The sequence below is a fragment of the Sceloporus occidentalis genome, unplaced genomic scaffold (assembly GCF_023333645.1).
Source record: "Sceloporus occidentalis isolate IW3139 unplaced genomic scaffold, rSceOcc1.0.p SCAF_20, whole genome shotgun sequence".
NCBI lineage: Eukaryota > Metazoa > Chordata > Lepidosauria > Squamata > Phrynosomatidae > Sceloporus > Sceloporus occidentalis.
Genome location: NW_028317000.1, coordinates 11,520,676 through 11,547,457, shown reverse-complemented (window position 1 = coordinate 11,547,457; position 26,782 = coordinate 11,520,676). Strand labels below are relative to the sequence as shown.

Here is a 26,782-nt window from a genome sequence, read left to right as displayed (position 1 = left end):
GCCGTCTAGTTTCCCAGTGTCCTAGTCCAACACTCAAACCACTACAAATTATAGTACTATCATATTAAGTGTGTAGGTGTATAAATGCTGGTTTGTTTGCCTGTTTGTTTCTGTGGGAGTGTACGTATTTGTGTACCTGTTGATCCTGCGTAACCTTTATGTTGTGTATTTTAACATTTCAATAAATATTCAATTAAAAACAAATAACAAATGACAGTGCTACCGCACTATAGCCTAGCTCCAACCATAGAAAGAACACTGTGAGGGTAGGCTTGCCGTGGCTTAAATCTTCTAATTTTCCCCGGAGATGAGAGTGCATCCATCTTGTTTATTATAGCACTCCTAATCCAAAAAAATTTTTTGTTTGTAATCCAAAAATATTTGTTGATGCTTTTAGGTTGACCTCGACTCATTGTGACCATGTGGATGAGACATCTCCAAGTCTCCCTATCCTCAAGTCACTTTGTTTTTAATTTGTTGCTTGCTTATTTTATCTAATGCTATCTTGTATTATTATCTATTGTTTTATATGTATTTTGTTATTATCCTGTAAGAATGCACGCCATTGGCAGGTTTCATTTTTATTGATTTTTTTATTGTATGTACAGCGCTGTGTAAATCTACAGTGCTATATAAATAAAGTGTAATAATAATAATAATAATAATAATAATAGTTGTTGTTGTTGTTGTTATTATTATTATTTGTTTAGCTCTTGCAGGTTCAGGCCAGCAACCTCCATGACCAAATCTAACCACCTGGAATACAGTCTTCCTATTTTTCTATTGTCTTTCACCTTTCCTAGCATTATTTCTTTTCGTTGGCAGCCTAAGACATTTTTGTTCAAGCAGGCTTTTAATGTACAACCATGTCAGGGAGGCTGTTATACACAGGATGTGTGTTTTACTTATCGTTTTAACGTCTGTATGTTTTGTAATTTTATACTGTTTTTTAACCTAATTGATTTTAATAGCCTTTTAACATTTTATGGTGAAGTTTTGCAACGGTTTCATTGGTGAGCCACCTTGGGTCCCTTTCTGGAAAAAAGTGGGGGCACAGAAATGAAATAAATGTTGTCTTTTTCTAACATGTCATGCCTTCTCACGATGTGGCCAATGTCATCTTGTCTTCCGAGGAGAGACCCTTTTTTGGGACTCTTCAGGCTATGAGGCCGTGTTCTAAAAGAATAAACTCTTCTAGAACATGGCCTCATTGCCTGAAAAACCTACAAAAAACTATGGATGCCAGCTGTGAAAGCCTTCAGTTTCACAGAGACCCATTCGTTTGTCTTCTTGGACATCCATGGTGTCCTCAGCACTCTTCTTCCAGCACAAGCTGGTTTCCTTTCTATCCGCTTTCTTCACTGTCCGGCTCTCACATCCATGGTTTGAATGATCTCAACTTTGGTGTTCAATTGTATATTTTTTGCACTTGTCTAGTTCTTTCGGGGCTGCCCTTCCTTTTTATCTGGGAGAAAAGCGGCATACAAATGAACAAATAAATATTCCCATTCCTTGTCTTCTTCTGATTTCTTGACTGCAGTCTCAGTTCCGATCAATGTTTGATCCAAGGTATGGGAAATTTGTCACTATTTTGACTTCTTTGTCATCTAAGATGAATGGGTGGCCCTTGTGGTCTCTTCCAACTCTATGGTGCTACGATTCATGTAGATCTTCTTGTCTGCTTCTTCCAGTGACCCCACTGTGATTGGGTTTTTTAACATAAGCCTGACACATAAGAGTTAAGTGGTTAGCAAGCTTCATCTGTTGAATCTCTTTTAAAAGTAGAGGCAAGAGGGAGAATGGTAAACACAGACACATAAACAAAAAGCCGTAATCATATCCAGTGTCCATGGCTGGTGTCCGTGTTTTCAACATTTAATGCTCTCTTCCCCCAAAGTGTTTACACTGTGCTCTCTCCAATTCCCAGAATTCTCTCCCTTGTTGTTGTTATGCAGCGCAATGGAACTTGCTCAATGTTATGCACAAGGCTAGGCCTGGATTCTTGCCAGGTGAGATCCTGCTGGGGAAAAATGAAAAGCTGTATGTTAACTGCCACATGTTTGTCTGCAAGAAGATAGTATGTAGAATCACAATTGCATGATCCCCCTGAGGTCCTCTGGAAGCAACCCAAAGAGCAACTTGCCAGGGAAGAGACAATAGCTGCCTGATAGGGCTGCCGATCTTTAAAATGGTTTCAAAATGCTTGCAGCTGTAAACAAACTTTGAACTTTTATCTCTAACAGAGAGATGTTGCCTCCCTGTGCATTTTGCTGTCAGAAGGCAAATTGGCTGCCTTGCTTGCCTGAGCAAATGTCATGCAGATAAAAATATAATTGCTTCAGCTGTTTTGTAACATCGACAGCTGCTTATTCCAGGGTGGGAAACCCAGGATTGCAAAATAAACTAATAAATAAAACAAGATTCTTGCTTTTAAGAATATCAAGACAGGACTGGAACTGAAATGGTCCAGAGAAATTGCTACGTAAGACTTATCAGAACTGTAATTTTACTGATCAGGACTGGAGAAAGCCAGCATTGCACAGTGGTTTGAGTGTTGGACTACAACTCTGGAGACCAGGTTTTGAATCCTGGCTTGGCCATGGAAACCCACTGAGTTGACATTTGGCAAGTCACATTCTCTCAGCCTAAGAGGATGGCAATGGCGAACGCTCTCCGAATAAACCTTGCCAAGAAAACTCCACGATAGGTGCCTTAAGGTTGCCATAATTTGAAGACACACAACATTACTTTACCTGTCTCTTTCCCTCCTCGATTTCAAGCAGAAGCAAAATACTAGGTACAAGTAAAAGTAAGTAAAACATGCAAGAATATTAATTTCTTTTACAAGTGCGAGGGAGATACAGTGGGGCATCTCTGTGTGAATTTGGCGAGAGGCGAGTGTGTTGCACGTCAGTGTGCATCTGTGAGAAAATGTGTACACTCCCACCCCATACTGCTGGCTGGCTAGCGTCCTCCCTATGCCAACCTGGGGTCTGCTTGACCTTTGGATCGGCAATTATGCTCCACTTCTGGTTTACACAGTTAATTAGGAGTGCAAAATCAAATCTTGCACACAAGAAGACACAGGTTACTCTGGCACAGAATTGCAGTCCGTGAACTTTGGTCTCTGCCATCACAGAACTGGAACAAGAGGAAAGCAGCATGTACTGCTAGTATGTGCCACTGGCAGGCGTTATGTCTCATTCATAACAAAGCCAACCTTGGGATGCCTCAATTTGAATTCCAGTCCTGCATGCGTTCAGTCTTGCATGCCCCCTTCCTTTGTACCAGCATTGCCAAGATTGGTTTGGCATGCCACTGCAGGGGTGATGAGTGTCCCAAGGCTCCATTTTACACTCAGGTTGGGCACGGTGCCAGTGAATGCAGCAACTCAAGTTCCTACTGTCCTGCCAAGATGTACTAAGAGTTCTCAGAATGCAAAACAGGAAAAACAGAACAGACATGAAGCGTTGGTTTCTCTCTTCTAGTGAAGCTCCAAAAGTAGCTATGGATATAAACACCCAGCCTGGATTCGTATAACTTCAGACAGCAGTGTGAGCTCACGTGATGAAATGTTTCCCCTCAATGCTTAAAGAAAAAGTATAAACACAAGACTGACCTAACCTGATCTACCTAATCCGGAAGGCCAAAATCTGAAATACTTGAAAATGCAAAACTTTTTTTGTGAATGGCTAAGGTAGTGACATATTTGCTTTGTGAAGGTTTATCATATGTGTACACAAACTTTGTTGGCCAAAGCTAACAAAATGAAATTCAACACAGAGAAATGTAAGGTACTGCACTTAGGACAGAAAAATGAAATGTACAGATATAGGATGGGCAACACCTCGCTGAATGAAACTACATGTGAAAGGGATCTGGGAGTCCAAGTAGACCACAGGTTGAACATGAGTCAACAGTGTGATGTGGCAGCTAACAAGGCCAATGTGATTTTAGGCTGCATCAATAGAAGTATAGTGTCAAAATCAAGGGAAGTAATAGTGCCACAGTATTCTGCTCTGGTCAGGCCCCACCTGGAATACTGTGTTCTGTTCTGGGCACCACAATTCAAAAAGAACATTGAGAAACTGGAGTGTGTCCAAAGGAGGGCAGCTAAAATGGTGAAAGGTCTGGAAACCATGCCCTATGAGGAACGACTTAGGGAGCTGGAGATGTTTAGCCTGGAGAAGAGAAGGTTAAGGGGTGATATGATAGCCCTGTTCAAATATTTGAAGGGATGTCATGTTGAGGAGGGGGCAAGCTTGTTTTCTGCTGCTCCAGAGAATAGGACATGGAGCAAGGGATGCAAGCTATAGGAAAAGATATTCCACTTCAACATTAGGAGGAACTTCCTGACAGTAAGGGCTGTTCAACAGTGGAACAAACTTCCTCAGAGTGTAGTGGACTCTCCTGCCTTAAAGGTCTTTAAACAGAGGCTGGATGGCCATCTGTCAGGGATGCTTTGAGTGAGAGTTCCTGCATGGCAGAATGGGGTTGGACTGGATGGCCCTTGCGGTCTCTTCCAACTCTATGATTCTATGATGCTATGGTTACATGGAAGGACTGCTGAGAATTTAGAAGACATCCAGCAAGGACACTCTGCTCATCTCAGGTATCAGGACATATGATTCATTGACCCAATTCATACAGGACTCCCTTACACAAGGTTTACATCTATTGGCCATCTGGATACACTTCGGGTGGTATTGACTCTCCAAGATGTCAGGTGGCCATCCCTTTCAGGCTGCTGCCTGAAATGCTGGGGACTGAACATGGAACGTGTCCAGAGGAAGATGACTAAAATAGTGAAAGGTCTAGAAGCCATATGCCTTATGGGGAGCAGCCTAGAGAGCTGGGTATGTTTAGTCTGGAGAAAAGAAGGTTAAGAGGGGGCATGATAGGGCCCATACAGACAGGACAAAATAAAACTGCTTTAGGTCACTTTGGAGGTATGCTGTTTAAATGACACATGCATTTGAAGAGGCCAGAAACTGAGTCAAAGCTGCGCTCTAGTCCTTAAGATTTAGAGGTGTGTGTGACTTTGTGCTAGTATTATTACTATTTTAACTATGTCTTTTAACAGTTTCTGTATGGCTGAGCTGCACTCAAATGTGGCCGAATGGTTTAAATTCAGAATTTTACTTATGCCCAAGAGCTGAAATGAGAGCAAGGAATTGTTCTTCCACGTCATGTCAAATGTTCTGTTTTGGAATGTAAACAACCCTGAATGGCTCCAGATTTGAATTTTTAACCCAAATAAAAGGAAGAACTATATAAACAGTTTGAGGACAGTGAAACACAACATATAGATAAAAGATTGATTGACGCAGGATAGATATCCAATACATATACAGGGGTGTAAATGTTTAATTCAGTGTAACCAATTAAAATGTGATTTATAATTTCATTTGTTCAAAATACTCTAAAAACTTGGTTCATTTTAGAATCGTGGTCCCAGAATTTGGAATATGAATTTCTCTGGGAACAATGCTACAGCTAAATAAACTATGATGCGTTACAGACCTCCCAGAAGGGGCAGTCTCGCGCCGCTGCTGGTTGCAGCGTCTGGGAACTGCAGCAGCCAAACGGTGCGGTTCCCGGACGCTGCAAAGAAGAAGCGCGATTTTCGCGCTTCTTCCTGCACCCCGGAAGAGACGCCGCAAGTGCCAAAGCGCGCACTCGCTGCGTCATTTCTGGGGCGTGACGTGCGGACGCAGCATGTCTGCTACATCAAGATGGCGGTGGCCGTGTGGAACGGCCACTACCATTTCATATGGACTCAGTCCATGCTAGGGTTAGGGGCGTCTGGAAGAGATGCCCCTTTCTAACCCTAGCACGGACTGAGTCCGTCCTAGGATACCCGTCTGTAACGGGCCTATGGGTCCAAACAGACAGGCCAAAATAAAGCTGCTTTGGGTCACTTTGGAGGTATGCTGTTTAAATGACACAAGCATCTGAAGAGGCCAGAAGCTGTGCCAAAGCTGCGCTCTAGTCCTTAAGACTGAAGCGTGATTTTTGTGTGGCTTCTGGCCTCTTAGGAAGCATGCATCATTTAAACAGCATACCTTCATAGTGACCCAAAGCAGCTTTATGTTGGCCTGTCTGTTTGGGCCCTATGTTTCCTTTCCAATTGACTCCTTTGTCTCTCTGCTGATTTCTGTTTAAAATTCTTGTTTTAAAATAATCAATAATCAATAATCTATAACAAAAGTGCTGCCAGGTCATAAAGCTCAAATTTCAATACAATTGCAAAAAAACCCACACCCTTTAACAGACTGATATTATATATTTGAACACATACAAATGCTCAATAAACAGATACACACTAAGTAAATAAATGCCTTGCCTGCTGTTGAAAGAGCGTCTCACTAGATGACTACTATCATATTGGTATGTTTGTATTTTCTTTAAATTATGCTTTTCTTCATTCTGTGTTTCGGTTCTCTTTCTTCTAGTTAACCAAAAGGTTTGGGATATATAACTCAACTTAATTCAATACACAAATGAATTTATAACAATTGTGCAAATAAAAAAATGACAAATACTATTATGGGAGAGAGAGACGGCTAACAAATTACAGGACTAACAAATTACCAAATATTTCTCTTGCTAAAAAACATTAATTCTCCAAATTCTACACTAAACAGGGAAAAAACCCATCTGCTTTTAACAATTTCCCAAGCAGTGCTTAGAATGGGAACTACAGTCCAACCAAAGAAATGTCTCCAAACAAGATGGACATTTTTAAAACCGCTTTCTCCCATTAACCAGTGCTCCTCATCAACCAAATTTATCTTTTTCTTTTTTACTGTGAAGTTATGAGATCCCCAAATCATCATCCTCACCACCACCATGACTAATATCAAATATTTAATAAATAATAAAATACATAAGCTTTATTCCTATACCTTGCCTTTCTGCTGCAGCAATCAATGTGGCTTACCTGACTAGAATATATTGGAATAATACATACTCTCAATAAATAAATTGACCCTCCCCTTTAAAACAGGATTAAATACAATACAGTTTAATATTTAGGAAAAGGGAAGATGATGACGCTGACAAAGAAAACACAAATCAACAGTACAATCCCACCAAATGCATGTCTGTTTAGAGGTAAATTCTATGGAGTTTAATCAGACTTGACAACTTTAAAATGGAGGCAGGGAGGAGAAAGGATGAGTTCCAAAATGTCCTCCATTTTGAGCGTGACAAAGAAGCCCATTCAGTAACACTTGTTTGCTGCCCTTTTCCCCTCTGAGAAACAAATGTGCCCCATGCTCTGGGTGCAAGTCTTCTCTGCTGTTGCTCCTAGGAAAAAAAGGACTTTAGAAGGATCCTGGCTATCCTCCAATTGGCAGCAAGGACAGGATAATAAAATAAGAATAATAAAAGGATGATAGAATATAGTACACTTGTCCCTCCATATTTGCTAGGGTAAGTGGCCCAAGACCCCCGTGAATATGAAAAAAACGCAAATAACAAAAACACTATGCTTTTACCTGAGAGGACACCTCTCTAGGAATCTCTAGGTCAGGGGTAGGCAACCCTTTTGAGCCGGGGGCCGGGTTGCTGTCCCTCAAACAAATGGGGGACCGAAGCCAAAACATAAATAATTAAATAATTTTTAATAAATAAATAAATAAATAAATAAACCGGGACAAATGTAGGACAAAATTTTCAAATGGAGGTCACTTTTTAAATAAAAAATGAAGGACATGCGAAAAAATTTGCTGATTTTAAAATTTTTTTTAAGATAAATGCATGTTTCTGAGGCTTCTATAGACAATTGCCCCACCATGCCCCTCGCGCGAGATGCCAAAGGCCCCGGCGGCAATTGGCGGCAGGACCGGGCTGGGGCCGGTCCCAAGGCCTTGCCGGGCCGCATCCGGCCTGTGGGCCACAGGTTGCCTACTCCTGCTCTAGGTCAATCCTGTAATATTATATAATAATATGTAATCAATTATATATGTTAGCCGCCTTGGGTCCCACTTTGGCAGAAAAGGTGGGATAAAAATAAAATAAAACAAAACATTTTCTGTGACTTTAGAGGCAGCTAATGCGGAGGGAGATCAGTGTGGCGTGATGCTGACCAAACCTTTGAACCAAATCTGTGCTTTGGGAAATGTTGAAAGGGAAGGAAGGAGCAGAGGAGCAACACACAAGAGGAAATGCATATATTTTCTTTTCAGAACAGTACTCCTATCTTGACATATTTTGCCCCACCCTGAGGACTGCAGGTGAGGGTCAATGCTCTGTCTCAAGGCAGGCCTGGGAAATCTTGTTAAAATAAAACACACATACACTCACACAAAAGCATCTGAGGAAGTAGACTGAAATCTACCAAAGCTCATACTGCCAACTTCTTTCTTCCAGTTAGTGAGTCTCAAAGGGGTACAAGATCTCTCTCTCTCTCTCTCTCTCTCTCTCTCTATATATATATATATATATATATATATATATACATACATACATACATATACACACACACACACACACACACACACACACACACACACACACATATATAACAAAACCCAACTGTAAACAGAATCCTGAGATTACAAATCTTGAGATAATTGTCTTGTTGTCACTACTGGGACATCCGTCAAGGTGACAGGCTGGAGAAAGCTGTCATGAACCATAAAAATATTTTATTTTATATTTTTTGGTATTTTTTTAATTATAGATTTTATAGATATTATAGATTTTCAAACGAAACAATAAATTTAACAAAGGAAAAACAAAACAGCCAAACGTGGATGCGGTTTTCCCTATGAAAACGGTGCATATATTGATGAATTGGACAATGAGGCGTCGGAAAGCTATTGCGTTGTCGTCATTATTGGGACGTCTGTCAAAAGACCGTAAAAATGAACCGTAAAAATATTTGAACATTATGCAGCAGGGAGAGAAACATTGCTTCCCAGACAGTGGGACATTTTGAAGATTGTAAGAAAGAGGTGCATCTCTTTTAGACATTAAGGTGAAGGGAAGGGGCTTTTGCCATGGAGCTGAATATATAGGTTTGCCAAGAGAGCATCTATTTCGGCTGCAAACATACACTTTCCAAATGGAAAAGGTGATACATGGGGGCATCCCAGCTTACCTTTGTTCCCTTTCTTCTCGAGGTCTATTCTTCCTTGCACCATCGTGGGAGTTTCTCCGGCTCCTAGCTCCTCTGTCTTTGGGGCAGCCATTTTAGTTAACTGATGGAAAGGATGGATGTTTCCGTGGCAACGGCAGCTGGGAGGATAAAGGAAAGGCAAGCAGGATGAACAGAGGCCCTCCTTTTCCAGGACATGCCCTACATTTCAATCTTCTATCCAGGAGGAATTTCAAAATGTCCTCCATTCTGAGCATTATTATTATTATTATTATTATTATTTATATCCCGCTTCTCCAGAGGATCAAGGCAACTTACAACAATGATAAAATACATACAATATATAAAAATGGTCTCACTGTTCCCTCCCTCCCCAAACCATATCCCAATAATCACAATAATTCCTACATAACAATAATAAAATATGACTTCTGTTACCAATACTGTTTCTTTTCTGTGAGGCTCTTTTTTAACAAAATAATTTTAATCACAAAATTTTAAAAGACAACATATATACATGACAAAATAAAACAAACAAAAAACATAAATCGCATAAAATCAGACTCCCAGCTTATCACAAATATAATTACATAAAACATAGAATTTAGTTCATCCTTTTCATCTATCAATATACTTTTTTATTTTCATAATATCATCTTTATCAGCAAAATTTCCATCAGTCCCTAGATTCTTATTTTATAAAAGGTTTTGAACTCAAAATATTTTATATTGGTTTTAGGTTAACTGTGGCAAATATAATTATTTATATATTCAAAAAGAAATTCTGTGAAGCTCTTTCTGCAAGCAATAATAACACAAGGCCTCTCCTAAACAGTGAATAAAAGATGATGCAAAATGTTTTGTGTCACAACATACATAAAGAAAGCCAGTAAAATTATTTCCTCTAGAAGTGTCAACATAGTTTCCAAACTTAAAAAAAATGACTATGAAGCACCTTGTACCTAATCTTGGATATAAGTGTTAAAGTACTGTATGTCTACGCTGGGCAATATGCTTTCATATCTATCATAAAAATATATAACCAAAGCAAAGAAGGAAATGAAATTGAATGAAAAGATTATAAGTATTTTCACATTCACATTTGTGCTTCTGTTAAAGGCTTTCCCCTAGCATTCAGCATGACTACGAAGCATGGCTTCATATTTATATTAGCGTTTTTAACTTTTATTTGGTCATGTCCAACGTTTTGTAGTGCCTTGTCCTCCTCTGTGGTGAGGATATCTGGCCACCCTGAATGTAAGCCCTGAAAACCAAATGGGCAAAAAGCAAGGAAAAGATGGAATAAAGTTGATTACTTTGCCTTTCAACCCCACACTCACATGAAAATCATAAGAGTTGGAAGAGATCCCCTGGGCTTGATCCCCTTCCCCACTGCCAGTCTTCTCCTTTTGTGTCACGTCTTTTTAGATTGTAAGCCGCTCTGAGAGCCTCTGTGGCTGAAGAGCGGGGTATAAATGCTCTAAATAAATAAAATAATAAATAAGAGGTCTCAAGGGCCATGCAGTCCAACCCCATTCTGCCATGCAGGAATACACAGTCAAAGCACCCCAGACAAATGGCCATCAAGCCTCTGTTTAAAAACCTCCAAAGAAGGGGACTCCACCACACTCCTAGGCAGCGTATGCCATTGTCAAACTTACCATCCGGAAATTCTTCCTAATGTCTAGGTGGAATCTTTTTTCCTGTAGTTTGAATCCATTCTTCCAGGTCCTGTTCTCTGGGGCAGCAGAAAACAAGCTTGTAATATGACACCCCTTCAATTGCTTAAACAGGGCCATCATATCACCTCTTAACTGTCTCTTTTTCAGACTAAACATACTCAGCTCTCTTTCCTCATAAGGCATGGTTTCCAGGCCCTTCACCATTTTGGTGGCCCTCCTTTGGATACGGTCCAGTTTGTCAACAATAATTTGAATCCATTGCCCTGTGTCCTATTCTCTGGAGCAGCAGAAAACCTGCTTATTCCATCCTCAATATGACATCCCTTCAAATACTTAAATCAGGACTATCGTATCACCTCATAACCTTCTCTTTCCCAGGCTAAACATACTCAGATCCCTAAGTTACTCCTCATAGAGCTTCATGGTTTCCAGACCTGTGACCATTTTGGTTTCCCTTCTCTGGACACGCTCCAGGTTGTCCACATCCTTTCTGAATTATGGGGCTCAGAACTGGACACAATATTCCAGGTAAAGCCTGACCAAAGCAGAATAGAACGGTACAGTTGGCCCTCCATATCCATGGATTTCTTATACACGGATTCAAGCATCCATGGTTTGAAAGTGTTTTTTAAAAGTATAAATTCCAAATATCACACCTTGATTTTCCATTTTGTATAAGGGACACCATTTTGCTATGCCATTATATTTAATGGGACTTGAACATCCATGGATTTTGTTATCTATGGGGGATCCTGGAATCAAACCCCAGCAGATAAAAAGGGCCCACTGTGTTATTACTTCCCTCAATCTAGACACAATACTTCCATTGATGCAGTACAGTGTCTAGTTTAAGTCTTGTAGATTAAACAACTGAAAGATGGAACAAAACCAAACAGGTGAAATTCTCCAGGCAAAAATAGGCAATTATTTTTTATTGTTTTAAGTATACAGGGGTAGCCGTGTTGGCCATTTAACACATACAAATAAAAATCCATCAGTGATACCTTTGTTGGCCAACCGAAATGCACAATATACATGTTGCAAGCTTTCAAAACTACACAGGCTTTTTCATCAGGCAAGATGTTACAAACATCTCCCTGTGACATCCTGCCTGATGAAGAAGCCCATGGAGCTTCGAAAGCTTGCAACAAGTATATTGTTTTAATTAGTATTTATTACTTGTGCAGCTGTTAAAAAGCACAGGAGCCTCTAACACAGAGAAAATTGGGAGAATCAAAGCTGTGGGAGATATGATCTAGCTCACCTTCAATATTTTGGAAATCACAACAATAAAAATCCCTTCTAGCAAGACATGGCTGCCTGTTTGCTGTCTCTGTTTCAGCTGCATATGTGTGAATGTGAGAAGAACATGTCTGCTGGTACTTTTTATATTGTTTATTTTATTCATGAAGCAATCACACAGAATCAAGCCCAATGTCAGCATATTTAAGGTCCATCACAATCACAGCTCCAAACTGGCTTGAAAAATTGTTTTACTTGAGAGATAAAGGCGGGTAAGAGGCTGTTTTAAAAGCTCAGGTAGGACACACTTCAGGTGATGTTTACACAGCCAACTTCTGTCCTCCCTCTTTGCATCAGTCTCAGAGGATCCTCTCCTCCTCTGGCAGCATTTGGCTTATAGTTTGCGATAGGCGCCTACAGTGATGTCAAAAAGCTGGGCGTTGGTGATCCGTCCCTGTTTGTCCAGCAGGAAATAGAAAGGTTTCCCCTTAATCTTGAGTGGAATCATTGCAGGAACTTCCAAGCGGTGGGACATGCAGGAGACGTGGCGCAGGGGCACCGTGAAGGATGAAGTGAAGGCAAAGGGGTAATAGGTGGTCAGAGTCACATTTTGCCCACCGCGGTGCAGCAAGACCCTGCAGACGGATCGTCGGGAAAAAACAAAGCCCGCTACCAAGATCAGGGACCCTACAAAGAAACATATCATTATGCTCCAGTCTGGCAGAAGAAGACAACAATATTTCATCCTGGAAAGAGCCTATACACAGATATGGGAAACCAGAAGGCTGCCAGATGTTGTTGGACTCCAGCTCCCATCTGGCCCTGCCGATATGATTAATGGTCCAGTGTGATGGGAGTTGCAGTCTGGAGGGGCCACTGAAGCCCTACAGTTGGCCTAGCATCAGTTACTGGTTTTCTGTAATGCTTTCCTACAGAGGAATGCCTCTGAAGATGGTTTGGAAAAGGCCCAGCTGTGTGTTTCCAGAGGTGAATGGCTTAAAACAAATACCCCTTTTTAAAAAAGCACTCTTGGTTTTATAAATTGATTATCCATATATTTTTTAAATGTCTGCCTATTATTACTATTATTATTGCGTCCATGGGATCCTCGGCCTTCTTCTCCAGCACCACATCGCCAATGGACGTATTTTCTTCCTATCTTCTTTCTTAACTGTCCATCTCTCACATCTGTTCATAGCAATAGGGAACGCAATGGTTTCTTTGATTCTAACTTCTGTGTTCCGTTGTCTATCTTTGCATTTTGGGATCTTTTCTAGTTCTTTCATAGCTACTCTCCACATTCTTAGTCTTCTTCTGATCTCATGACAGCAGTCCCTGTTCATATCAATGCTTGATCCAAAGTACACAAACTCTTTTTACTGTTTGGGGGTTGGACTGGATGTCTCTTGTGGTCTCTTCCAACTCTATGATTCTATCATTTCTGTTCCCTCATTGTCTAGGCTGAATTTGACATGTTCGCCTTAGGGTTTGCCATAAGTCAGAAGGGATATGAAGGGACACAACAACTGGGCAAGTCACACTCTCTCAGCCTCAGAGGAAGGAAATGGCAAACCCCTTCTCAATTAATTTGTCATTTGTCATTTGAAGTAATTTGTGATAGGTTTGGCTTAGGGTGGCCATAAGCCAGAAAGGACTTGAAGGGACCCTTTAACTGAGGCCAGTGACAGCCTCAGAGGAAAGCCATGGCAAACCCCTTCTAAGGAAATTTGCTAAGAAAACACGAGGTACTAACTAAAACACATGACAGTCCTTTCCCATAGGGAAACCCTACTTGCCCATAGGGAAACATTGGAGAAGACTTCCTCAGAGGGGAGAATACGTGCCCATAAGAAAACAGGGGAATAGTCGCCCATAGGGACATGTAAGTTGCTCTGAGTCCCAGTTCTGGGCAAAGAGCAGGATACAAATAAATACAATAACAACAACAACAACACAGGAGGATACTGGTCCACAGGGAAACATTGGCCAAATAAGGTTTCCCTATAGGCAAGGGATCCCCAATGTTTCTCTATGGGCCAATATTCCTCAGTGTTTCTCTATGGGAAAGCATTCTCTGATGTTTCCCTATAGACATGTATTTCCCAATGATTCCCTATGGGCAAGTATTGCTCTATGCATCTCTATGGGCAAATAACCCCCAATGACTCTCTATGGAGAAGTATTCCCTAATGATTCCCTATGGGCAACTATTTCCCAATGATCCCCTATGAGCAAGTATTCTTCTATGCATCTCTATGGGCAAATATATCCTAATGATTCTCTATGGGAAAGTGTTCCCCAATGGGCAAGTATTCCTCTATGCGTCTCTATGGGCAAACAATCCCCAATGATTCCCTATGGGCAAGTATTCCTCTATGCGTCTCTATGGGCAAATAATCCCCAATGATCCCCTATGGGCAAGTATTCTTCTATGCGTCTCTATGGGCAAGTATTCCCTAATGATTCTCTATGGGCAAGTGTTCCCCAATGTCCCCCAATGGGCAAGTATTCCTCTATGCGTCTCTATGGGCAAATAATCCCCAATGATCCCCTATGGGCAAGTATTCCCTAATGATTCTCTATGGGCAAGTGTTCCCCAATGTCCCCCAATGGGCAAGTATTGCTCTATGCATCTCTATGGGCAAATAACCCCCAATGACTCTCTATGGAGAAGTATTCCCTAATGATTCCCTATGGGCAACTATTTCCCAATGATCCCCTATGAGCAAGTATTCTTCTATGCATCTCTATGGGCAAATATATCCTAATGATTCACTATGGGAAACTGTTCCCCAATGGGCAAGTATTCCTCTATGCGTCTCTATGGGCAAATAACCCCCAATGACTCTCTATGGAGAAGTGTTCCCCAATGTCCCCCAATGGGCACGTATTCCCCTGTCAGGTCTTCCCTATGGGCCCGTGTCCCCATGTCTGTCTCCCCGTGGGAGCCTAGTCTCTGGCCATGGCCGAGGGAGGCCGTCCTTCTTACCGGCGGTGAGGCAGGAGGCGGTGAAGCCCAGGCGCCACTTGCCGGAGCCCAGGCGGAGGGAGGAGGCCGGCTCTCCTGCTCGGGGCGCCGCTGCTTCCTGGTCCCTGGCGGGGGCCCTCAGGGTAGTGAAGGCCAGGTGCGCCAGGGAGGCCCAGAAGACGAACTGCCCGGCGCAGAAGAGGCCCAGCAGCCGGAAGAAGCGGCGCCTCTCGTGCTGGAAGAGGAGCACGTCCCGGGGCACGGCGGCCCAGGACACCTCCAGAGGGAACGCCGAGGAGGAGGAGGAGGAGGCGCCCCTCCAGCGCCCGAAGCGGGGCCGCAGGCAGCCCCAGCAACGCCTCAGGCTCACGACGCAGCAGCGGGAAGGAAGCATGCTGGAGCCGCGCCGGAAGTGGAACCCGCCGATGCGCAAAGCTTTCGGGGAAGTGTAGTCCGCGCCTCGGCGCCTCGCCCTAAGACTTCCGGTCTCTCGCGACCAAGGACTAGGCCCCAGAAAGACAAGGCGGCGGCGGGCGGCGGGCGGCGGGCGGCGGGCGGGCGGCCAGTGTCCCTTTCGGAAATAATATCCAGTTTCCTCCAGATAGAGACAGACAGACAGACAGAAAGGAAGGAAGGAACGGTGTACTCTGGATGTTTTTATTTATGAGTACACCATATATATATATACACACACACACACACACACGCGAAAGAGATAGTAAAGGTTTACTCCAGATTTTTAATTATATACAGACACACAAATCTGGAGTGTATGTAAATATACTAGAGTACACCTTTCCTCCATTATACACACACACACACACACAAATATGTGATATATATATATATACACACCCACACATATATACATACACAATAGTGATTCAAAAAGAATGGTGCAAACTCAAATAACAGCTTTTGCCCCATTCGTTTTTAACCACCGCGTGTGTGTAAATATATATATTTCTCTCATACACAGAGTAAACCAGGAGAAGAGAAAGCTGTATTTATAGAAAAGAGGGTTTGGTGCATTTATCTAGTCCTAGTCCTAGCCTCTCCATAGCCTTGATATAAAAAACAAGACAGAAGTATTTGGGGGCATTCTGTAGCAAGGCTTCCCCCAAAGACCCTGCATTTTTAACCACAGAGAGCCATAAAAACAGCCCTAGGGCTGCCCATCCCTGTATTAAAATGAAACTATGGGAAAGGTGCATTCTGGATTTTGCCAGCCCTTTTATATAAATACAGTATAGCTTTATCTTCTCCTGATTTAGAAGAAGATATTGTTCTAATCTGTATGCAAGCTTTGGGTGCATTCTTAGCCCTATTCCTATTTTTAAAACAACCACCCATGAGATTGAGGCCCAAAGCACACGGCAGAAATAATCCAGTTTGAGACTGCTTTAACAGCCCTGGCTCAATACTATGGAATCCTGGGAATTGTGGCAGAATTCCCTAGCATTGAGCCAGGGCAGTTAAAGTGGCATCAAACTGGATTATTTCTGCAGTGTGTTCTGGACCTCAATCTCTGTGGATTTTAGTTTGAGGGAGCAGTTTCCTTGCAGTTAGGCATATTGTTCCTGTACCACTCCATTACTAGTAGTAGTACAGTGGATCCTTGTTATACGCTGGGGTTTGGTTCCAAGATCCCCCGTGTATAACAAAATCCGTGTATGCTCAAGTCCCATTAAGTATAATGACATAGCAAAATGGTGTCCCTAATAAAAAATGGAACATCAAGGTAAATTTATACTTTTTTGGAACATTTTCAAACCGTGTATGCTTAAATCCGTGTATAAAAAATCCGTGTATAAGAAGGGCCGACTGTAGTAGTAGCAATAGTAATAGCCATGCTATGGGATACGAATTGGGATAACTGCAAAAATAATAGTAATTTGTGAGTCAAATGAGGCACCAACATTAAAAAATATCCACCATGTAGGATTTGGCCCAAGCACAATACCTAACTGTTATATCAATCTCTTATAAAGTTGCATTTCTTATATGTATTTATCTTATCACTTCTCTTTCAATTCTGACATAGAAGCAGCACCCACCATCTCCTCTGAGAAGTGGATTTAAGGAGAAACCTAAGATTCCCCTCAAAAACAGCACATATTATTTCTCTAAATTATCTTTAATACAACGTAAAAGTATTAAAAAGTAAAAGCAGGGTGCAGAAGTCTCCTATGGACAACTTTGGACAGTGAACATTGTACAAGACCAGAAATCAAAGCTGTATGTGGAAGTAACCCTGTTCCATTTCAAACATCACAAGCACAGCATAGGATTTTAATAACAATTTTACTAAGCACAGTGTTTTCAAGAACTAGAAGTGGAAGAGACACACAGAAGCCACTGCCTGCTGAGGATGCCAACTTTATGCTGGCTCTCACTTCAGTGATAAGCAATAGCAGATTTGTAGGAATTGGAAAGAGGCTGAACCAATGTCCCATAAGAGCTCTGGAAACCAGTCACCTGGAACCCCATATGCCCCCTTTTGAAAAGCTTCAGAGGCAACCTAGGACTAGGAAACCCAGTGTTTCTGGCTTAAGGTTGGCTGCCTTGCCCACCACAGCCAGCTTCTTTGGCATTGGGGAAGGCTGGCCCTTTCTTAATCTAAGTGTACAAAACATGACACTTCAGACAGCTTCTGCAGACAACTAAACAGATAACAATATCAAAAGAAATATTTCCAAATTAACTTTCGGGGGGGGGGGAATACAAGGACGGAGACCCTTCCCTCTTAGGGCTCCATATCCCCACAAAGGGTCAATTCTGTCCTCATAAAAAAGATTTACACCGCAGTTCTTCTGTCACCAGAGGTGGGAGATGCTGCCTCTTCATCGAGTCTGTCCTAGCCTTTGCCTCGATCCCAATGGTGAAAGGCATGGCTTACAGTCTTCCTAATCCAACAGGGTGGGAGTCTCTTTAATTTACACGGAGAAAACTTTATTTACAAAATCAGCATCTCAAAATAAAATGCTGGCCGGAGAAGTGAGGACAATGTTCAGTGGATGAACGCCACTTCTGGAATCTTCTGCTCAGCCTGTTGAAGGGAGAAAATGAATAAATAGTGAACCATCTCCACCATCCTTCTTCAAGGATACAGACTGGACATGAGGCTCTCAACTAGACCTGGGATCTCTTCAAGCATTCAATAACCTTCTTACCTTATGTCAGTGTGACGTACTATAGCATTATGTAGGTTATGACATCTGGCACAAATACACTTGTCCCTCCACATTCGCTAGGGACACAAGACCTCCTAGCAAATGGAATGGAAAAACCACAAATAACAAAAACACTATGTTTTTGCCTGAGAGGGCACCTCTCTAGGAATCTCTAGGTCCTCCAGCGCAACTCTGTGGTCAACATCCAACAGACAATGACCAGAGAACGGCACTGGAGGAGCTACAAATGCCTAGTAGAGTATTCTCTCTAGGTCTTTCAGTGCAACTGTAGTTAAAGTTGACCATAGAGTTGCACTGGAGCAGGGACGTAGCCAAGGGGGGGGGGATCTTGGGGTCCGGACCCCCTCTTCAATTAGAAAAATGAATGGTGTGTGCTGCTGCGCCGCCGCACCCAAGCTCCATTATAATGGTGGCACTTAGTCTGGACCCCCCCCCTTCCTAAAATCCTGGCTACGTCCCTGACTGGAGGACCTAGATATTTCTAGAGAGAACATAGATATTAATCAAATCCATGAATAATCAAACCCACAAATATCAAAGCCACAAATATGGAGGGATGAGGAGCTACAAATGGCTAGTAGAGTATTCTCTTTAGGAATCTAGATCATTCAGTGCAACTTTTAGTTAAAGTTGATCATAGGGTTGCACTGGAGGACCTAGATATTCCTAGAGAAAACATATTAATCAAATCCTTGAATAATCAAAGCTGCAAATATGGAGGGATGAGTGTACTTGCAAAAGTATTTTTGTAATGCGTATGGCCTCCATTTGAGCTATCTTCCCAAGAGTACAGGTTTCCATTTTGTATGGTGTGTATCAGTTGTACATACATAAGAATTCCTTCTGCAGAAAGTTGTTCTGCATGTGTGAACGCTTAGAGGAATGTGATGATTACAAAGAAAGAAAAGGTAGAAGAAAAGAAAGGAAGGACAGAGTAAATACCTTGAAGTATAAGTCTCTGGGCAACAGTAAGCGCACACCATACTACAGTGGTACCCCGGGATACGAATTGACCGCGTTACGAAATTTCCGGGGTACGAAAAAGTTAGATTCAAAAAAACTGTTCCGGGTAACGAAAGATTTTTCGGGTTACGAAAATCATTTCGGCGCGTTTCGGCGCGAAATTCAAATCGGAAGCGCGGCTAGCGGCTTTCCAGCGCCTTTTCGGGTTGCGAAATGTATCGGGTTACGAACGGCGCCGCGGAACGAATTAAATTCGTAACCCGAGGTAGCACTGTACTAGCAGAAAATAACAAAGACATGGAACAACTAGAAAGAAGAAAGCCAAGGAATAAAGTGCAAAGGCAGGTTTATAGCTGAACATTAAGAAAACAAAAATAGTTACCACTGATGATTTACATAACTTCAAGGCTGACATTGAGACAGTCAAAGATTTCCTATACCTAGGCTCAGTCATTAATGAAAATTGAGAATGCAGTCTAGAAATCTGAAGACTCGGAAAAGGCAGCTATGAAGGAAAGGTCCTGAAGTGTAAAGATATATCATTGAATACTAAAGCCAGGATCGTTCATGCCACTGTATTTCCAATTTCTATGAATGGCTGTGAAAGCTGGATAGTGAAGAAGGCTGATAAGAAAATCACCTCATTTTAGATGCAATATTGGAGGAGAGTCCTGGAGATACCCTGGACTGCCACAAGGAAAAATAAATGGGTGCTAGAGCTAACCAGGACTGGGCTCTCCCTGGCAGGAAAGCCAAAGTAACTGAGATTGTTGCACTCTGGATATATCATGAAAAGACCAGATTCATAGAATCATAGAATCGTAGAGTTGGAAGAGACCACTAGGGCCATCCAGTCCAACCCCATTCTGCCATGCAGGAAATCCAAATCAAAGCATCCCTGACAGATGGCCATCCAGCCTCTGTTTAAAGACCTCCAAGGAAGGAGACTCTATCACCCTCCGAGGGAGTGCATTCCACTGTCGAACAGCCCTTACTGTCAGGAAGTTCCTCCTAATGTTCAGGTTCACCAGAATTAGGTTCACCTAATGTTCACCAGAAAAAAGAATAATACTTGGCAAAATGGAAGACAATAGGAAAATAGGAAGAATGCATTGCAGATGGATAAACTCAGTCATTGAAGCCACAGGCCTGAGTTTGCAAGACCTGACCAGGGCTGACTTGAAGGTACATCATTCATAGAGTTGGCAAAAGTCGAAGTCAACTTGATGGCAGTTAACAACAACAAAGTGCACACAGGGTCTAACCAGACAAATTCCAAATCTCAGGGGTATAATGAATATGTGTATCTCCAAAATAAGATTTTCTAAAATACAAAATTGAAATGTTGCAATACAGTGGAGCCTCGGGTTACGAAAGTAATCCGTTCCGCGGCCGCTTTCGTAACCCGAACGGCTTTCGCAAGCCGAATCCCCATAGCCGCTAATGGGGAAAAGCCGCGATTTGGTGTAAAATCGCGGCAAAAAGCACCAAAAGTTTTTTCGGGACCCGAAAAAACGTTCGTAACCCGGATCAATAATTTCCAATTGGATTTTTTCGGGTCCCGAAAAATTCGTAACCCGGGTATTTCGTATCCCGAGGTTCCACTGTATATCCTAATGCATCCTAAGAGGATAACTACAGAACATGCCCACATCATATGACACATTGCCAACTTTTAGCTGAGGTGAACAATTTCTTTCTAAATAAGGGTAAAGATGCCTAATATATCTGAAGTATCCATTTTTGCTAAACCGAAGTTTTAAATCTAAATAAATTTCAGACACTAATGCGAGAGCAGTTCTTTGTTGGTTTACTTGTACAGGATGATCTAGCCCTACTAATATTAATTTTAGTACTTTCCAACAGATATTCACCAACTAGATGTATTCATTTGAGTTTCTCTTGAGGATGTGATTGATGCTTCCTGCACAGTAGGAGTGGCAGAAGCATTCAAAGCTGATGACCCAGATAGATACCAATTTTTGAAATCATAAATACAACCACAATACAACATTTAGTATTGTCTTGGGTTGTCAATAAGTAGATCACAATATTGGTAATGTCAGAAGCTTTTTAACGTGAATTCATTCCAATACAAAAGACTGTCTCACACTTTTCAGGATTATCCCATAGAGTTAATTTAGCATGATTACATGGGTGAAACTACAATTAACATGAAATTCTATGCAAACCGTCCCTACAGCAGAAATTGCAGGAGGCACTACTCCTTTCTTCCCTAAATAAAAAGAACTTAAAGCAGTCCATCCAAAAGGACTTTCCAAAGTAAACTGATTTTAAGGTTACCCAAGGAGGAGTATCTGAATTAGGCCATAGCTGCAAATTATTTGAGTCAAAAGATACACCTTATTATACAATTCCAAGCCTGAAATATTAAATCTGAAAAAGACAGTGGCAGCTTTTTGACTGAGAAACAAGGAAGTGAGGCTCTCCATGTCAGTTTCCATTTCTACCATGGATAATGAGCCTTCTTCAAGCTATCTCATTCCTCAAGTTTCTTTTCAGAAAATCCTGTAATTATGAAAATTAGGAATGTTCCATTTCAAGTGCATGGATGTCTCAATTTCCTAAACCATGGCAAAATTCTAGACTTCTAAATCATGCCTATTCGTGAAAATCTGTTCATCCAATAAGGGAACAATAGAAGGACAAAGCATTACAGGTCCCACCTTCTGTCTTAAAACAGGACCTGCTACACATCTCCTTCCCATGCTAACCAATAACACTGTGAGGAAAGCAAAAATAGCTTGCATTTTAGCAACCTGCTAGCGGATCCCACAACTCCAAATAACTCCCAACGCCTGCAAACACATTACAGAAAGAAGGCCAAGCATTTCAGATTTATTCATTTGTTTGCACTAATAAACCATCACTTCTACCAGTTGTCACTGAACAGTAACAAGGAATATGCCCAAACCACATTGCACCAACAAAATCTGGTACAACTGCAGTGCTGGCCATTAACTAGTATGGCGCATCATTTCCTCATAAGCCACATCCCCTCAAATCAAAGCCAAGTATGAGCACGAAGATCTTAACTGCTCTTCTTTCAGAGACAGTGTAACTGTATAAGAATGTAGGCTGTGAATCTGTAGAAGAGTACTCACCTTGAGCTGGCCGTAGGCATGGGCCGCTTTAGCATAGTCCCAATCATTGTCCAAAAGGCACCTTGGCAGTTGGAGGGGAGAAACAGATCACAAAGCCATGAGTTATCTCCTTATTCTCAGTTTACAACCATTCTTTTCCCTCCCTGCCACACCAGGTTAAGTCCCCCCCTCCTCCAGGCTGACCCCTACTCACTTCTGAGACCACTCAAGGTTCATTCCAGACTGCAGCGAGAAATTTTGCAACATCTCCTGTTGTTCCGCTGTGAGTGTGGGCACAGGACTGGAAGAAGGTGTGGGTGCTGGCATGACAAAAGCTTTGCGGATTTCCATGTTAGTGGCCTTACGAATGAAGAGCTGGTCATTCACAATGCACAGCCTGTGAGAGGAGGAAAGAGGTACTGAACGGGATGCAAACCAAAATGCTGTTCAGCTATCGAACTTGAGGGGGAAAAGGTGATGATGTGATGGCCAGAATTTTATGGCAGGAGACTGAGAAACATGAGTTAACATATCCCAGCTCTCCTGAAAATTTCTTTCCCTTGTAGCACTGCAGGATCCTCCTGTACATAAGAGAAGCAGCAAAAAGACCAACTTCTGCTTTTCAAGGTCCTAAGTAGCCTAGAAGTGGATTACAGATATGTCCAAAAGTGCTTCAAACATTAAGAAACAACAGTGTTCTGGAAAATGGGTTCTAAAACCATAGTGAAAATGAGATATTCTGGTATGATGTTCTTTGACCAACCGACCCTGTTCCTATATAAAGCCAACTAGACTGTACAGGAACTAGGGGACTTGAATTCCATTCCAGCCAGGATAAGAACTTATCTTAGTCTTGATGGTCTGTATTCCCTAAACTTTGTGTGCCCCAACAATCAGGTAAAAGTTAAAGCAACCTGTCATTTTCCTCCTTATAGACTCAAGTGTCTAGTTGAATGGTGCCTTTCCTGCAGACATTGAAAAGCTGACACCCACTTAGTTGAGCCTTTTTTGTTTTGCAAGAATCCAAGCCACTAGTAAACTACGATCCAAACTCCACCTATTCTGGCAATAGATGTGAAACATAACTCGGAGGAACCAATGACTAGGGCCAAACACCAGACCTGAGTTCTTTCAACAGATTTCCCCAGCTCCTGAAAACATGGCAAGAGCCATCTCCTATTGCGATAAATATTACACTGTTTCTGCAATTCGCAATACCTGTTCTTTTACAGACACATGTGTCATGTGATCCCAGGACTGGTCTAAAGCTCATTCCCTTACCCATTGTGGCCAACAGGCACAGTGATGAAGACGCGGGTGAAGGCTCGCACCGAGTCCCGACACTTGCTGTCCACTGTAAAATTTAAAAAGAGCAGAACAGAATTTTCAATGTGGCCACTTTGTGAACATGCACTAGATAGCCAGCACTGTAGGATCTGGCACAAAGGGGATATTAAGAGCATACTCACCATCCTTGAAAATGCCATTCAGTGTGAAACAAAGCAGCGTGTTCTGAAATTGACAAAAGACACCAAGGTTTTCAAACTACAGAGGCCTATGGAAGTAACTCTCACAGATGTTAAATCAATCTGTCATCAAAATATGGAACCTGCAGTTTACCATGATAAGAATGATTTACAACTGGATCAATTGAAACTGGTTTAAAAGACTAAAACAACATTAGCAGTCTAAAAGATATGGAAAGGATGAAATTCTGCAAAAGCTTACTGGAATAAAATTATGTCCACAGTTTATCTGAAAGTGAGCCGCATAAGGGGGATATATATTGGTTATTACAGAACTCAATTTTTCTCATTACAGAATTCCAAGAGTTTGAAGGCACATAGTTTGACTCATTGGAAGAGGGCAACTAGGGAGGCTTCAAACTACCAACCTGCAAGGGATGCCAAACCCCCTCCCCAATACCCCGACATGTTACACTTGTCCCTCCACATTCACTTGGGTTAGGGGCACAGGACCCCCATGAAAATGAAAAAACTGCAATAAATAAACGGTACTTTTTTAACGTGAGAGAACACCTCTCTAGGAATTTCTAGGTCCTCCAGCAAAATTCTGTACTCAACATCTGCCAGAATTTGACCACAGAATCATGTTACAAATGCCTAGAGAAGTGCTTTCTCTAGGAATCTTTAGGTTCCCCAGTGAAACTCTATGGTCAACTGCCAGCAAAATTTCTCTGGAGGACCTAGAGATTGCTAGAGAGAACATAATAATGAAATATGCAAACAACCAAATCCACAAAAATCAAAGCTGCAAATGTGGAGGGCTGAGTGTAATCATGGATTCTGCTTTCCTCTGATGGGGGTATGTACTTGGCTAGTTCCTTCTTCTCACTCACCGTTTGTGCACAGACATCCACCACAAAGGAATTAATATCATGTTGAGTCTTGGGAAGCTCACTGAGGAAAGCCACAACACTCAGCTTTGTGTGCTTGAGAAGCCGGAAGCGCATGTCTGGGGGTAAAGAGTAGACAGCACAAAAGGTCACTGTTTATTTCCAAAGCAGTCCAAGGCAGAGATACACTAAGATCTCTGGAAGGGAGCACTTCCTCCATGAAGGAGATGCCCTCCAAAAGCAATTGAAGACTGCATGGTTAGGAAACACAGATCTCCATAACTATGAAAAGCACAGAGGAGGGGGGAAAACTTGCCAAAGCCCCAAGATAGGCTTTTACAAGTTTTATTTTCTGGCTAATCATTAGAGTGGATTAGAATGGCTGAGATGAGGGACCTGGTCTTCCTTCATGTGGTGCTCCATCTTCCTCTCCTTTTAACACTCTCCTTATTAGAAGACCAGAATCCCAGTGTGATTTTGGTTGTTACCAGTTTTTTGTCTTGAGGCGGTCAAGATTAGAAAATAATCAACTTCTGTGTTGGGGAAAATGTAGTAGTAAAATGAATAGTAAAGTGTTTCTTTCTGTTTTGTAAGGCTTGTTATTTTTTCTACCCTGAAGTGGTGCTTTTGTTTCTTTTTTTAACAATTATTGTTTAGTTATAACAACAACAACACTTTATTACCATCTGGAGACCCAGAGAGTTCAGATTCACAACATACAAAAGAAATTAGGAATATAAGGATTATTTCAAACATTTTCCCCAATACAGAAGTTGATTGTTTTCTATTCCTGACCACCTCAAGACAAAAAACTGGCCACAACCAAAGTCACACTGGGATTCTGATTTTCTAATAAGAATCTGACATAATAGTGGGCCAATTGTCAGGGTAGGCTTGCTATTAATGGATTAATCATATGTTGCTGAACCTACTTGTGAAATTCACAAGACTAAAGTATGTGCTTTGTAGATTCTACTTCCTGGTTACTGCAAGGACATAAATTTGTAGTATAAGGGACATTAGGAAATCCAGCATTTCACAGGAAAAAAGCATTAAATCTGGCTTTAGTAAAAGTCTACGATTAATTAACAGCCAAGTTCTTAAAATACTCGGCCAGATGAAACGGCAAATTGATTCCATATAATCTAGGTTCAGTTTCTGTTTCCCTCGTTTAGCAAGGTAATATAATGGAAATATAGAAATGAATGTTTTCCAGACTCATGAAGAGAGCCACTTATTCCTTCCACTTCAAATCTTTGTTGACATAAAAAGCTTTCTTATTCTTCAGACCTTTTCACAACTTGGAACACAAAGAACTGTGAGGAATTGTAAATGAAGGAATCAAAACAGCTTTTTGTGAATCTGCCTATTGTCCCAAATCCTTTCAAGAGTATAGCTCTCTTCCTTGAGCTGAGCAGAGCCCAGCCATGAAGCATAATACCTCAATCAAAAAGAACTACTTGAAAATTCTGCATGCTGGTGGTCAAGGATGGTACAAACAGCAGGCTGCACTTCCTAAGACTCTGCTGTTATGCATCCATCTGCTTCCTCATCCCAACCATTTTGCAGTTAGATGCTATTGCTTACGTGGATCCTTCAGTTTCTTCACATTTCTGCTGCTTTTGAAGTAGTCAGCCAAAGTGCTCCTGCAAGCAAAAACAAACCAAAAACCCTGAGCATCCCACTTAGAACACTTCCCAGGCTTTTTTTCTTTTTAATATTATGACATACCTACAAGAATGGGTTAACCTTTGCTGCCCAGGCAAGACGAGAGACCAAGTGATTGATCCCCCCCCCCACTGGATCCCTAGCTCCGTTGTTCAGTTCGATAGAAAAGCCAGGGAAAGAACAAAAAAATGGAAAGAAAGTGCCAGAAAAAGAAAAAGCTTGCCACAACGATGGGAGAGACGTCTCCTTCTCTTTGGCAAGAATGGACCTTCCCAGTAAGTTCCCAATGTACCATTCTCTGGTAATGGGGAGGAGCCATCCAAGAATGGGACATACCCAGGTTTCTATATATGTTGGGAGACACATGATGGCAAGGAAGAGCACAGACGGCTCTGATGGATGCAGCTTCAGCAATAGGGGAAACAGAAGCGCTTGTCCCTAACACAATAACCTCTGCAGCATTACTGGCACACAGCTGTGAAGAAGGCAGGCACAACAA

At 41.8% G+C, this 26,782-nt stretch overlaps 3 protein-coding genes across 4 annotated transcripts in view; all 3 read right to left on the bottom strand.

The window, feature by feature from the left end:
• Positions 1–15,103, bottom strand: part of SLC3A2 (solute carrier family 3 member 2) — a 41,962-nt gene extending 26,859 nt beyond the window's left edge. Inside the window, exons 1-2 of one of the 2 annotated variants that reach the window (XM_089482722.1) lie at positions 15,020–15,103; positions 9,110–9,246 (exon numbers count right to left, since the gene is read on the bottom strand). In XM_089482722.1, coding sequence (XP_089338848.1) covers positions 9,110–9,200 — 91 coding nt within the window. In that variant the 5' untranslated portion in view covers positions 9,201–9,246; positions 15,020–15,103. Of the gene's footprint in view, positions 1–9,109; positions 9,247–10,767; positions 10,786–15,019 lie in introns of those variants that run through there. The other variant, XM_089482723.1, reaches the window with a different exon arrangement.
• LOC149302007 (transmembrane protein 223-like) lies at positions 12,425–15,392 on the bottom strand. The gene is made up of 2 exons (XM_089483607.1): positions 15,020–15,392; positions 12,425–12,717 (listed from the first exon to the last, which is right to left on the bottom strand). Exons 1-2 carry the CDS (start codon positions 15,390–15,392, stop codon positions 12,425–12,427), a joined length of 666 nt encoding a protein of 221 aa, XP_089339733.1.
• A 1,893-nt stretch (positions 15,393–17,285) lies between these two features.
• The window catches only part of NXF1 (nuclear RNA export factor 1), a 29,419-nt gene continuing 19,922 nt past the window's right edge, over positions 17,286–26,782 (bottom strand). Inside the window, exons 15-21 of the mRNA XM_089482855.1 lie at positions 26,203–26,261; positions 24,619–24,734; positions 23,729–23,771; positions 23,541–23,613; positions 22,474–22,656; positions 22,281–22,341; positions 17,286–18,047 (exon numbers count right to left, since the gene is read on the bottom strand). Of these exons, the coding sequence (XP_089338981.1) occupies positions 18,009–18,047; positions 22,281–22,341; positions 22,474–22,656; positions 23,541–23,613; positions 23,729–23,771; positions 24,619–24,734; positions 26,203–26,261 (574 nt within the window). The 3' untranslated portion in view covers positions 17,286–18,008. The remainder of the gene's footprint in view (positions 18,048–22,280; positions 22,342–22,473; positions 22,657–23,540; positions 23,614–23,728; positions 23,772–24,618; positions 24,735–26,202; positions 26,262–26,782) is intronic.

Coding starts and splice junctions, on each gene's coding strand:
- LOC149302007 (XM_089483607.1), bottom strand. CDS start 15,392: ATGCTTCCTTCCCGCTGCTGCGTCGTGAGCCTGAGGCGTTGCTGGGGC. Junction 12,718..15,019: donor CGCCTCCTGCCTCACCGCCG/GTAAGAAGGACG, acceptor GTTTCTTTGTAG/GGTCCCTGATCTTGGTAGCG.